The 14,616-nt window shown below is 40.5% G+C and overlaps 3 protein-coding genes and 1 long non-coding RNA gene across 4 annotated transcripts; 3 read left to right on the forward strand and 1 right to left on the reverse strand.

Moving 5' to 3' along the window:
• Positions 1 to 159: 159 nt before the first annotated feature.
• On the forward strand, positions 160 to 1,413 carry LOC135339092 (large ribosomal subunit protein mL65-like). Its single transcript, XM_064535212.1, has one exon. The coding sequence runs from the start codon at positions 223 to 225 to the stop codon at positions 1,345 to 1,347; it is 1,125 nt and encodes a 374-aa protein (XP_064391282.1). The 5' UTR covers positions 160 to 222; the 3' UTR covers positions 1,348 to 1,413.
• Positions 1,414 to 2,900: 1,487 nt separating this feature from the next.
• LOC135339093 (uncharacterized) lies at positions 2,901 to 4,169 on the forward strand. The gene has a single exon (XM_064535213.1). It carries the CDS (start codon positions 2,965 to 2,967, stop codon positions 4,009 to 4,011), a length of 1,047 nt encoding a protein of 348 aa, XP_064391283.1. The 5' UTR covers positions 2,901 to 2,964; the 3' UTR covers positions 4,012 to 4,169.
• A 4,658-nt stretch (positions 4,170 to 8,827) lies between these two features.
• LOC135339258 (uncharacterized) lies at positions 8,828 to 11,997 on the reverse strand. The gene is made up of 3 exons (XR_010395967.1): positions 11,373 to 11,997; positions 9,167 to 9,383; positions 8,828 to 9,109 (listed from the first exon to the last, which is right to left on the reverse strand). It is a non-coding gene; the product is annotated as an uncharacterized LOC135339258 (long non-coding RNA).
• A 220-nt stretch (positions 11,998 to 12,217) lies between these two features.
• LOC135339257 (uncharacterized) lies at positions 12,218 to 13,818 on the forward strand. Its single transcript, XM_064535341.1, has one exon. It carries the CDS (start codon positions 12,365 to 12,367, stop codon positions 13,538 to 13,540), a length of 1,176 nt encoding a protein of 391 aa, XP_064391411.1. The 5' UTR covers positions 12,218 to 12,364; the 3' UTR covers positions 13,541 to 13,818.
• Positions 13,819 to 14,616: the final 798 nt, after the last annotated feature.

A 14,616-nucleotide genomic window follows, 5' to 3' on the forward strand; every position in this document is an offset into this window, starting at 1 on the left:
CGCCTGGCCTCCCCTCAATGGAGTCCTATAGCGCTCCTGTTCTTCTTCCTCCTTTAACTTGAGTCTAGCAGATCTTCTAACAGCCATGGTGATGGTTGTTTTCTCTGTGGTTGGTTGAGTTAACACATGTGGACTAGTCAGCCCCTCCCCCCATAGTAAAAAAAAAAACAAGTCAAAATTTCTCCACATGGCTGCAAATTATAAATTTTTTATATAAAAAAGATGAAGTTTCTCAAGACATTTTCTGACTCACTGCCTAAGAGGTGGCTGTTGCTGAGCTGTACCAGGAGCTATGGTTACGTTCACGTGGAAAAGAAGAAGCCTCCACACATTCTAGGGCCTGGATGGCTATGGAGAAAGTGCAATGTGGTACACCCCCATACCAAAGCTGTCGATCCATTTACGAAATATCAGTGGCTAACAAAATCTGTTTCAATTCAAGGACTTCCCGATAAAATCCAAAATATCCAAGTACCAAATGAGTCAATTACTGATGATGTCATCAAACGAGCTGAAGAGTACCTCGTTTTTCAGGACCACAATCGACCAAACTACCGAATTCCAGAACTGAAAATATCTGGTCTTATTCAGTCCACCCTTGCAAGTGTTTGGCCTCTAGCAAATGAGTACGCACACCTGAGGGAGTCGCATTTGACCTTTGAACCCACCGTTGAGTGCTATTGGAGACGAGATGGGCACAATTTCATTTGCCAAAACACACCACTTCACATACTACACACTGCACACGGTCTTGACTTGTTTTGCGAACCAGACGCTCAATTGGGAGCTATACCACCAATTAAATTCCTTCCGTCAAGCCTCGGAGTCTTTAAGAGAAGTTTCGATCAGATCACACCGTTTGGGGGTTGCCGTAGACACGGACCATTTCCAATGGCTCATACCCTGTTCACGACGTACAGAAGCTGTGTCAATAATGAACAATTATTAGCCCATGGGCTTATACAACTGTTTGCGCAAGCTGCCGGTGAAGGGGTTCACAAAGGGTTCAAATTGGACCAACCTGTACCATTCCCTCTCGTCAACCAAGGCATAGTTACGGATGGTCAATATTTCACTTTTGTAGCGTTTCAACTCAACACTCTGGATTTTCGTCAAGACTCGAGCGATACAAGACACAACGTATTCTGGGCAGGGCCTACGATGCGTCTCTATGACAACGTGATCCCCGGAGATAAACTGGAGGGAGTGAACAAAAGCTGTGCGAGTTTAATAGTGAGATTCTTGTTGAACAGGCCTGAAGAGATGAGGAAGATAAGGAACTGGGCTGAACCATATGATAAAGCAAAACCGTGGAACCGACCAATGGACCGAATACCTGGCAACTGAATAGATTGATCATGTATGGTCTCTTTTTGTAATAGAATTGTTATTTCATGGATTTGAACACAATGACTTACTTCTCAAAAATTTCTCGTAAGGGTCGTACTATACCATTGCATGCATGTGCAATAAATTATATTGTCTCTTTAAGCCAACAAAATGTTACACGTCTAGCAGCTCCAATCAGATAATTATACATACACCTCTGGGCTGGTTGGGGAGGTCATACTTTTCAAAACACTTACACAAAGGATTGTGAGAAACAAAATTAATGTGTTAGTTCCACCGACGACGTTTGCCCGCTAAGTTTGAAATATGGGGAAAGGTCGTCAGAACAACCAGTGTTTGCGGTGAAACACGTATTTAACAACTTGTGTCACAGTATCGGTAGTTTGAAATATGGGGAAAGGTCGTCAGAACAACCAGTGTTTGCGGTGAAACACGTATTTTAATCGGCCTTGAATCGAGGCTACACCCGTACCTGACCCGCGCGGTGCAATTAAAATATAATTCAGTTCAGAGCAAATAAAATACTACAACCCTCCCTTCCGTGGGAAATTTACTTAATTAAGTCATTAATTTATTTATCTAGCTACCCTTGATTATTATTGAGACGCACCGGCTTGTCAGAGACACTGAGTCAACATTTACATGTACATGTACGTGTACGTGTCTTGCATTTGGGTTTATAGGGTTAATTCTATAATTTGTGTCAGTATAATTATAGTTAGTAATGCAAGCATAAGGACAAAAACAAGTAGCAACTGAATGCTGATGTATAAAGGTAGTCCTAAAGAAAAACACAAAAGGAACAAGAAAAACATGTTAAAAGTATATACAAGTGACATAATAACAGAACAAGACAATAGCCATAGTATACATGTACACATACACATAGAGATTTAAGGGTGAACAGGCTAGCACCATGAAATGATTTGCAGATGCCTAACGCTATTTTCAATTTTCACCCTGCAGCAAAAAAAAACATGTTGAATTACATATAAAATAATATAGCAGTAGTTTTATTTTTACCTGATTTTAATACGGAAGAGAACCATCACACCTGTGGAATATAGTGTGTGACGCTTTTCAAGCTACCCAGGAGGTACGTCACTGAGCTCGTTCATTTTATAGTGATTCGGCCCATAGGACCCCTACACTCTCACATCCCAGGGAGAGATTTGCTGATGCCATGGTCCAAGGCCGAAAAATGACAAATTAGGGCCCCAACACATTTTAAATTGAAACACCTCATTTGAAAGGTCTATTCCTAAGCTTTTAGAAAATCATAAATAATGTTTGACATTGGATCAACGATACTCAAGTTACGGCTGTTGGAAGATGTTTAACTACATCCTGTTTATGCAATGGCAATGGGTTTGGGGATTCTTTTGGCTAATAACTTGAATTCTGTGGATCCAATGTCAAATAGCGTAGAAAAAGATTGTTCAAATTCCCTTTGATGCTTTGCGCATGCCTGCAGACGTGTTTTGACAACACTTATCATTAATCAACGAGTGCAGTGCTAATGCCTCTAGAATCATATAGGTGCTATAACTGTTCCAAAAGTACTAAAAGTGCCAACATTTGTCCCATCTTGCAAGTATGCAGCTATAGCTTAGCATGGGAAAAGGTTCACAGCGGGTCGCTGTTGGCAGTGTACTGTCCACTGTACTCCTGATTTTGTTTCTGGTGTCGCTGAAGTTTTACTTGTATATCGACAGCACGTTCCCTAGGCCTGTATCTGCAAATCTAGTTACAGAGAAGGAAAATCTGCCAAACTGTATGCAACTGAGGGAGGAAGATCCCTACCCGACTAGTGGAGAACCTCTCAGTGGAAAGAATTTTTGTGAAGCATTCACAGGAACAAACCGTACAGACTGTGTTTATCTTCATCCAGAGATATTTCACTATGTCCTATTTACAAACAATCCGAAAGACAGCGTATTGGGTTTTCGAGAGTTTTTGTCAATATATTCAGTGGATAAGTTTTATAAGCCAGAGAAGATTGTCATACACTGTAACCAATCGATCACCGGCAAGTATTGGGAGATTGTGCAGAAGTTGACTACTCCTATTGAGATGAGACTGACGGATCGAATAACTACTGTTGGCAAGAAACAGAAACCAGCATATATTTCCCATGAAGCAGACTATCTAAAAATCAAATCTGGCTTCAGAGACGGGGGCATTTATTCTGATTTTGATGTTGTCATCCTCAATGGTTCAAAATTGCGTGAAATGCAACGACAATCAGAGATAGTGATTGGGAGAAACAACCCAGAGTGTACCGAAACTTGTGCCGGATTTTTTTCAAGTGTTCCCGGCTCACCATTTATGGGGAAATGGTTGGACAGTTACGAGAATAACTACAGGCCTGCATGGACATACAATGCAGGGCATGTGCCAGCTCGAATACTACACCATTGCCCAGAATGTCATCGTGACATAACTGTTGATTATCACATGAGTAATTGGATTGATGCTAGGGCTAAAAACTGGTTGAAGGAAGGAGGGCTTGAGTGGAGGCAAAAAGCAGTGGCTCACTATATGAACACAGGGTTTATGAAACCATTAAAACCACCAAATGAATTACTTAGTATGTCGACTCCATTCTCAGAGATGGTAAAGTTTGTTCTAGGGGACACAATCAACGATTTTATCTTCTAACTTATAACAGGTATATTATTTACTCTAGCCAGCAATTGAACTGTGTGCATTCAACATAAAAATATTTTTAAGACAATACTTTTAGTATACTAGTCTCGCACCAGCCCCAGTTTTCGACTTAATGTTCCAATAGAAAACATTCGGGGCTGGTATGACTAAATAATACATGGCAACTGATTTTTGTTAATCACGTATAGTCAATTATGTCATCTTTTTGTAATAGAATTGCTGTTTTATAGACAATGATTTATAAAAAGAGTGCATGCATATACAAATTAGTTTGTGCTCTTTGTTTCAATTAATACATACGTTATTTAAGCCAGATGTTTAAGCCAACCAAATTTTACGAGTCTATCTCTGCTGGTCTATTTCTACCTGGATCAGTTGCCTGTGAGGGTGACAGTACTCACACTCAGCTAGCAGCAGTTGAAATTGAAATAAGGGGAAAGGTCGTCAGAACAACTAGATCTAGAAGCAAGCGCATTTTGTGCATGCATGCATGACTTTTGTACAGACGTGTTTTGCAACACTGCATGCTATAAATGGCTAATGCCCTCTTGCCATGTAAGAATCATAGGTACCATAACTGTTCCAATAGTGCTAACATTTTTTGCAAACGTGCAGTATGCACAGACACAGCTGGTGACTATTATATTGGCAGTGCAAGTGCTGTCCACTGTACTCTGGACTTTGTTTCTAGTGCTGAAGTTTTACTTGTATATCGACAACATGGCGTTTCTCCCTAGGCCTATATCTGCAAATCCACTTACCAAGGAGGAAAAGTTGCCAAACTGTATGCAGCTGAGGGAAGAAGACCCCTACCCGACTAGTGCATGGAGAACCTCTCAGTGGAAATAATTTTTGTGAAGCATTCACAGGAACAAACCGTACAGACTGTGTTTATCTTCATCCAGAGATATTTCACTATGTCCTATTTACAAACAATCTGAAAGACAGCGTATTGGGTTTTCGAGAGTTTTTGTCAATATATTCAGTGGATAAGTTTTATAAGCCAGAGAAGATTGTCATACACTGTAACCAATCGATCACCGGCAAGTATTGGGAGATGGTGCAGAAGTTGACTACTCCTATTGAGATGAGACTGACGGATCGAATAACTACTGTTGGCAAGAAACAGAAACCAGCATATATTTCCCATGAAGCAGACTATCTAAAAATCAAATCTGGCTTCAGAGACGGGGGCATTTATTCTGATTTTGATGTTGTCATCCTCAATGGTTCAAAATTGCAATGACAATCAGAGATAGTGATTGGCAGAGACAACCCAGAGTGTACCAGAACTTGTGCTGGATTTTTCTCAAGTGTTCCCGGCTCACCATTTATGGGGAAATGGTTGGACAGTTACAAGAATAACTACAGGCCTGGATGGATATACAATGCAGGAAATGTGCCAAGTCGAATACTACACCATTGCCCAGAATGTCATCGTGACATAACTGTTGATTATCACATGAGTAATTGGAATGACGCTGCGGCTAAAAACTGGTTGAAGGAAGGAGGGCTTGAGTGGAGGCAAAAAGCAGTGGCTCACTATATGAACACAGGGTTTATGAAACCATTAAAACCACCAAATGAATTACTTAGTATGTCGACTCCATTCTCAGAGATGGTAAAGTTTGTTCTAGGGGACGCAATCAATGATTTTATCTTCTAACTTATAACAGGTATATTATTTACTCTAGCCAGCAATTGAACTGTGTGCATTCAACTGTTCATAAAATAAATATTTTTATGACAATACTAGTATACTACCGTATAGCGTGTAATTTTCGTGGGGCAAAATATTTGTGGTTTTCGTGGTAGGAGGTCTGACCACAAAATTTTACCCACGAATGAAGCGACCTTGCCTACCTTTACCGGCAGTGCAAGCTGCAACCACGAAAATATTACCCACGAAATGTCTCAATATTGCTAAATCACGAATATTTTGTCCCGCGAAAATTACCCGCTATACGGTAGTCTCGCACCAGCCCCAGTTTTTCGACTTAATTAACGTTCCAATAGAAAACATTCGGGGCTGGTATGACTAATAATATCTGGCCAAACTGAATAGATTTGATTTTTGTATGTTATAGTTGTGACACATGCACGAGTGCCACATGGGATATATGTTATAGATAGTACATGGGCATGAGGTATCTATGTGTTATAGTGTCCCATATCACGAGGGCTTGCCCGAGGGATGAGGGACACTATAACCATAGATACCGAATGCACATGTGCTAACTGATTTAGATCCCACTTTTCATTGGCTGCCTCAGGCAAGAAGTGTATCTATAAAAGCAGCAAGCCTTAGCAACAGCTTTATTTTTGAAAATGTCCTGTTCTGACAAGCTAGTCTAGATGATTTCTGCTAAAAAAAACACCTTTGCATTGGCCTTGCTTCAACATTGGAATGGACAAACTAGTGACTCCACCTTGTGCAGGAAGCGCTCTGCAACAAATGAGCCCAGCCTCCTCTTTATCTGCACTCAAGCCCCACCCCAGCTCAAGCTTCTCAGTAAACTGTTCTGATATGTACGGCTAGCTAGCAAGGAACAGCTTGCAGCAATGCTACAGTGCACTATCGTTCCCAAAAAGACACAGGAGTCTACTGCAATTTGAAACATGGCTGCAGGATAGAAACAGAAGTCAGGAGGACAAAGTTGACAAATGCTACAAGTTGAAGACATGCTTTCATGCTTGTGACAATGGACCCAGAACTGTTAAAATCATTGGCTCTTAGTGTTCCTCGACAAGAAAAGATACTGGTGAACCCTACCATCAACCCAGCAAACGCTATAGAAACTGGTAGTGAAATAACTGAACAGCCATAGCTAGCTAATTATCATGCAGCTACAGCTTTATTATCATTTCTGTACATTCAAAAATAGTACTTGTACTTTATACCCTCAAGCTTATAATTCCCTGGGAAACTATGAGATTATGGCTCATAATTCCCTGCTAAACACACACAAGTGGGATCTAATGGCTCAGTAGTGACTTAGGCCCAAGGGCCGCAGGCCTCGAGGGCAAAGGCAGCCAATATATCCAATGTGCGCATGAGTGAGCTGTGTAACAACTGCATTCCTTGTGCATTCCTTTCCGTGTACACATCACTTCTTTTATAGGGCAACTAGTTTAAACTACTTGTGGTGGCTGTGGAATGCACCCAGACGCATGAAAAACGTTTTTTGCCTACCACTGAATCTGTTGACAGTGTTATACTATAAAAGGGACCGTTTCAGCCATACTAAGGCTTGACCTGTGCCATGGCAGATATTGGCACAGTGTTTCCTTTGATCTGCCCACTCAAAATGCAACAACACGTATTATAGTCAATTAAGTCATCTTTTTCAGTGTAATACATACCAATCAGCAATGGCTAATGCCTCTCGCCATACAAGAATCATGTTATAGTTATTGACTGGTTGACTAGTAATTATGGCTTATAAACAACCAATGCCGAGGGCGCAGCCCGAGGCTGAGGTTGGTTATAAACCATAATTACTAGGCAACCAGTCAACACTGAACTGATTTATTTACTGCAAAAACAGCAAAACAGTCATTTGAACATCAGTGGAGACAGTCAAACTTGCTCTCACAGCCTCAGAATTATGCATTTAGAACAGTTACAGGCATAGAACTAGCAGTACTACTGTAGAGCTACATGAGCTAGCTAGCTAGCTAGGTTCAGCTAGCTGGAAGCCATGCATAAACTTTTGACCAGACCCGCCCACCACTAAATGCAGCTGCGAGGTTTGTACATGTAGCTAGCTAATCAGTAAATAAATATAGATATATATATATACTATATAACTGTTTCAATAGTGCCAACATTTTAGCATGAGAAGAATACCTGGCAACTGAATAGATTGATCATGTATGGTCTCTTTTTGTAATAGAATTGTTATTTCATGGATTTAAACACAATGACTTACTTCTCAAAAATTGCTCATAAAGGGTCGTACTATACCATTGCATGCATGTACAATAAATTATATTGTCTCTTTAAGCCAACAAAATGTTACACGTCTAGCAGCTCCAATCAGATAATCATACATACACCTCTGGGCTGGTTGGGGAGGTCAAACTAATTACTTTTCAAAACACTCACAACAAAGGATTGTGAGAAACAAAATTAATGTGTTAGTTCCACTGACGACGTTTGCCCGCTAAGTTTGAAATATGGGGAAAGGTCGTCAGAACAACCAGTGTTTGCGGTGAAAATAATAGTTAGACACTGATTAGGAAGTTTCTACATGATTTAGAAGCCCAAAGGGCTGGTTGTAGTATCCCGAACGCAGTGAGGGTTCTACTAGCCCTGAGGACTTCTAAATCATGTGGAAACTTCCTAAACAGTGTCTAAGCATTTTAGATCATAGCAACCATGAGTATTTAGCCAATCAGATTTGAATGTTCTTATCTAATCTTTGCTACATGATTTTCTATTGAAGTACATGATTTTCTATTGAAGTACATGATTTTCTAAATTGGATAGAACATTTCCTCTAACCAATCAGATTGCAGTATTTATGACAAACATGATCTAACAACAAGTAGAATACGTATTTTAATCAGCCTTGAATCGAGGCTACACCCGTACCTGACCCGCGGTGCAATTAAATATAATTCAGTTTCTAGCAAATAAAACACTACAACCCTCCCTTCCGTGGGAAATTTACTTAATTAAGTCATTAATTTATTTATCTAGCTACCCTTGATTATTATTGAGACGCACCGGCTTGTCAGAGACACCGAGTCGACATTTACATGTACATGTACATGTACGTGTCTTGCATTTGGGTTTATAGGGTTAATTCTATAATTTGTGTCAGTATAATTATAGTTAGTAATGCAAGCATAAGGACAAAAACAAGACTAGTAGCAACTGAATGCTGATGTAAAGGTAGTCCTAAAGAAAAACACAAAAGGAACAAGAAAAACATGTTAAAAGTATATACAAGTGACATAATAACAGAACAAGACAATAGCCACAGTATACATGTACATGCACATACACATAGAGATTTAAGGGTGAACAGGCTAGCACCATGAAATGATTTGCAGATGCCTAACGCTACTTTCAATTTTCACCCTGCAGCAAAAAAAACATGTTGAATTACATATAAATATAGCAGTAGTTTATTTTTACCTGATTTTAATACGGAAGAGAACCATCACACCTGTGGAATATAGTGTGTGACGCTTTCCAAGCTACCCAGGAGGTACGTCACTAAGCTCGTTCATTTTATAGTGATTTGGCCCATAGGACCCTACACTCTCACATCCCAGGGAGAGCCCCCCCAGAGAGCAGGGGGCGCACGGCCCCCCGCAGCCAGACCCTCAGAGAGAGAGCTATATAGGTCCACCTGTGGTATGAAACATTAGATAAGGCCATGACTTGTTGACACTTTTAAACAAATAATATAGGAGAACATTTTTGCGTGCACATGAGATGTTAGAACAGGCATTGCAACGCTGCTAATAGTAGTGAGTGACTATTGTGCTAATGCAATTGCTGCAGTGATAAGGCATCTTTTGTACATGCAGCTAGCTATACATGTATGTAGACTACATGCAATTGCACAAGTACCTCACTGATGTATCTTATGTAACAGTTAAACTCTATAGAGCTATATACAGTAATACTTCCCATATAATATTATTGAACATCTCTACTACACTGTGCTGCATGTAATAGCTTGTAGCTAGCTTTGAAAATATAACACGTATATATTACACTGAAGCACGAGGGCGTAAGCCGCAATATATGCCATGCATCCCGAGTGCACGTGGTTTATATCCCGAGGGCATAGTATTAGATGGGCGTGGCCCGCCTCCAAAAAGGGAGACGGGTTGCAGCCTTGTTCTTGCTGCAGAAAAACATGCAGCACCAATCAGATTGCAGACTGCCTACATTACGTAAGCAGTTTGCATTCAGGAATGCATATGCACCAATCAGATTGTATAACCCTTACGTAATGCATTTTGTTGGCTTCCCAGCCCCTCCAAGAGCTTTGTGGTTAGAGGCGCGGCTAATATTAATGATATTCATAGTTAGTACGCGATGCAGCAGAACGAATGCTAGATAGGGCTGCAATCCCGTCTCCCTTTTTGGAGGCGGGCCACGCCCATCTACATAACTATATAAACTGCACAAAAATATAACAAAGACAAATAAACATTCCTAACACAAAGTATGGTACAGAGGAGTAGGAAGATGTTTTTGTAAGGGGGTGCTGATGTACAAATTTGGGGGTCCGGGCACTTAACAGATTCTATAGATTTAAAGTATAATATATAGCAGAATAATTTATCTAGGTAAACTCACGTAGAATTACTTATTTTGACAAATTTTGATAGTGATATTTTTAGATCTATACCAAATTAATTTTTATCTCCGGGAATGTAGAATGCCAAAATTTTCCGGGGGCAAGCCCAACATGCCAAAATTTTCCGGGGGCAAGCCCAACATGACAATGGCATTGTCATGTTTGCAAGAGATATCTACAATGTGGTTCATCTAGCTGACCTTTGTACTGTGTACGTAACTATGCTAGTATAGCTAGCTCCAGAGGAGGAACGCCAGGGTCAATAGGGTCACGTTTAATGAAGGATTAAACATTCTTGTTCTGGGTTCTTGACCTTTGCTGCATATAGCAGCTTAGCGTTTCTGTTCTTTATTTGCCTGCTTGGAAAGCTTACTATACCTAGATCTATCCAGTGCAGCAACCCAGTACATCAAAATTTATACCCTAGCCACAGAAGGCTAATTTCCATATCTTGTGGTTTTGAAGAATGCAATAAAAGGTCAAAGGTTGCAATTAAATCCTGGATCTCCTCTCTCAAGCTGATTCCTCTGGGGCGCGATAGCTCAACCGATTTCTGTTGTGATTATAAAGAGGATCAAGCTATTGATGGTGTATAAACTCAGGGGCGCGAGGGTAAACTCAGTTTTACATGTAAAACATAGGGCCACGTGGTGTTTTAATTAGTGACCTTTTGACACTGGCATTCCTCCTCTGAGCTAGCTCAGTAACAGTAACATTAATTGCTACTAGCTCGACTATACTATACTACTAGCTAGCCAGCTGTTCTGAACTTCATGGAGCAAGTAGGTAAGGTAGATAGCTTGAGATAAGGGGGTGCTCCAGCACCCGTGCTTCCTACGCTACTGTGGTAACTACACAATAACGAATAATTAAGTCTAAGTGTTAAAACACATAACTAATTAGTCTCATGAATCAGCCGCCGTTCTGTGGTTCCAAAAGAACGGCGGCTGATTCATGAGACTAATAACTAATATAGTCTGGGGGCCAGACCAAGGGCGTATACAGAGAAGAGGGCATGCAACTCACTATGTATCCTACGTACTCATCCGACTTCGTACCAGAGACCGGATATGCTAAAAATAGAATCCAGTATACGGACGTGAACAAGTGGGCGGTGTTGTTTACGGAGTTATAATTATGGGCGTGTACATCAGAGCTGCCTAGCTAAGCTAGCTAACAGTGCAGTATTATTTTAGAGAAGTGTCATGACCAGTCCTAGTCCAGCCAGGTCCAAGACAACCCCTTCGAGCATGAAGTTGAGTGCTGGGCGCATTGTTAAGAAGTACCAGAGACTCAGGAAGACAGATTATTGTACCTAGGTTTCATCTTCTTGGAGTTGCAACTGTTGGATGGTTTGCCTTTGCCTTTGACACTGCTAGTACAAGCCATACTGCTGCTGAGAACTAGTTTTACTATGCTGCAATCTAGCTAGCTAGCTGGCACATGCACAGATATAAAAAATACTTTGATTTACCTTGTGCGGTCAAAGGTTACGCGTGGGCAGTTCTAAAAATAGCTCAACACGAAGTCGGATGATTCTGAGAATGGGGCGAGTTGCATGCCCTCTTCTCTGTATACCCCCTTGGCCAGACCTAATAGCTCGGGGGCAAAATCAAGAGAGCTAGGATTAGGTCTGGAGACTCTTGCAGCATTTCCGTGTGCTCTAGCGGAATGTGGCCAGAGCCAATGAAATGCATATTCTATGTCATGTGATTTTTTAACCCAATGAAATGCGAGTAAAAAAAAAAAAAAAAAAATAATAATAAAAAAAAAAGTATTGCCTTTGTGGAATTTGGATTACAGCCAATGGAATTTAGATACAGCCAATGAAATGAGAGTATTGCTAATCTACTCCTTCTTTATAACCTCCAATATCACAGTATCCTCCCTATTGACATTCCAAGAGCACACGGAAGTGCTGCAAGAGTCTCCAGACCTTCTTTCTCTCTTCCCCCTCCCCCCTCTGAGAAAAAGGTCTGGCCCCCAGACTAATAACTAATACTGTTTCAAGTTTTAGCATGAGAAAGTATTTACAGACAAAGCTGGTGGTTATTGGCAGTGTACTGTCCACTGTACTCTGGACTTTGTTTCTGTTTCACTTGTATAGCGACAACACGGCGTTCCTCCCTAGGCCTATATCTGCAAATCCAGTTACCGAGGAGGAAAAGTTGCCAGACTGTATGCAGCTGAGGGAGGAAGATCCCTACCCGACTAGTGGAGAACCTCTCAGTGGAAAGAATTTGTGTGAAGCATTCACAGGAACAAACCGTACAGTTATTACCGAGGAGGAAAAGTTGCTAGACTGTATGCAGCTGAGGGAGGAAGATCCCTACCCGACTAGTGGAGAACCTCTCAGTGGAAAGAATTTTTGTGAAGCATTCACAGGAACAAACCGTACAGACTGTGTTTATCTTCATCCAGAGATATTTCACTATGTCCTATTTACAAACAATCCGAAAGACAGCGTATTGGGTTTTCGAGAGTTTTTGTCAATATATTCAGTGGATAAGTTTTATAAGCCAGAGAAGATTGTCATACATTGTAGCCAATCGATCACCGGCAAGTATTGGGAGATGGTGCAGAATTTGACCACTCCTATTGAGATGAGACTGACGGATCGAATAACTACGATTGGCAAGGATAAAAAGAAACCATCATATGTTTCCCATGAAGCAGACTATCTAAAAATCAAATCTGGCTTCAGAGACGGGGGCATTTATTCTGATTTTGATGTTGTCATCCTCAATGGTTCAAAATTGCGTGAAATGCAACGACAATCAGAGATAGTGATTGGCAGAGACAACCAAGAGTGTACCAGAACTTGTGCTGGATTTTTCTCAAGTGTTCCCGGCTCACCATTTATGGGGAAATGGTTGGACAGTTACGAGAATAACTACAGGTCTGGATGGATAGACAATGCAGGACATGTGCCAGCTCGAATACTACACCATTGCCCAGAATGTCATCGTGACATAACTGTTGATTATCACATGAGTAATTGGAATGACGCTGTGGCTAAAAACTGGTTGAAGGAAGGAGGGCTTGAGTGGAGGCAAAAAGCAGTGGCTCACTATATGAACGCGGGGTTTATGAAACCATTAAAACCACCAAATGAATTACTTAGTATGTCGACTCCATTCTCAGAGATGGTAAAGTTTGTACTAGGGGACACAATCAACGATTTTATCTTCTAACTTATAACAGGTATATTATACTCTAGCCAGCAATTGAACTGTGTGCATTCAACATAAAAATTTTTTTACGAGAATACTTTTAGTATACTAGTCTCGCACCAGCCCCAGTTTTTCGACTTAACGTTCCAATAGAACACATTCGGGGCTGGTATGACTAAATAATACCTGGCAACTGAATAGATTGATTTTTGTCAATCACGTATAGTCAATTATGTCATCTTTTTGTAAAATTGCTGTTTTATAGACAATGATTTATAAAAAGAGTTATTTAAGCCAGATGTTTAAGCCAACCAAATTTTACGGTCTATCTCTGCTGGTCTATTTTTCTACCTGGATCAGTTGCCTGTGAGGGTGTAGATGGGCGTGGCCCGCCTCCAAAAGGGGAGACGGGTTGCAGCCCTATCTAGCATCATGATAGTGTACACTATCTATGCTAGCATCTAGCATTCGGTCTGCGTACTAACTATGAATATCATTAATATTAGCCGCGCCTTTAACCACAAAGCTCAGCTTGCTGCAGAGAGGGGAGGGGCTGGGGAGCCAACAAAAATGCATTTATGATTTAAAAAATTTTAAGGTTGTACTAGGGGACCAATCTATGGGAGGTGATCACGCCCAAAATTAGCAGTAAAAAAATGATGCTGTTTTAAAATGATGCCGTTTTTTTACAGAGGGTTTTAAAAAAATGATGCTGTTTTAAAATGATGCCATTTTTTTACAGAGGGTTTTAAAAAAATGATGCTGTTTTAAAATGATGCCGTTTTTTTTTACAGAGGGTTTTAAAAAAATGATGCTGTTTTAAATGATGCTGTTTTTTTACAGAGGATTTTAAAAAAATGGTGCTGTTTTTTTTTTACCAAGGTGCTGTTTAGGTGGATTTTTTCAGAGGTGCAATTTTTGGAGAGGTGCGTTTTTATGAGGTGCCATTTTGTCCAACTCCTCCCAATCATTTTCATCTAGATGGTCACATGATTTGGTCACATGACACATGATTTTGCTCTCTCTTTCGACAAAGTTGAGTGTGAGTTCATGGTCAAGACAAGAACTGAACATAGTGATTTCTGAAATGCAAGTTC

Source organism: Halichondria panicea, chromosome 7, assembly GCF_963675165.1.
Source record: "Halichondria panicea chromosome 7, odHalPani1.1, whole genome shotgun sequence".
Lineage (NCBI taxonomy): Eukaryota > Metazoa > Porifera > Demospongiae > Suberitida > Halichondriidae > Halichondria > Halichondria panicea.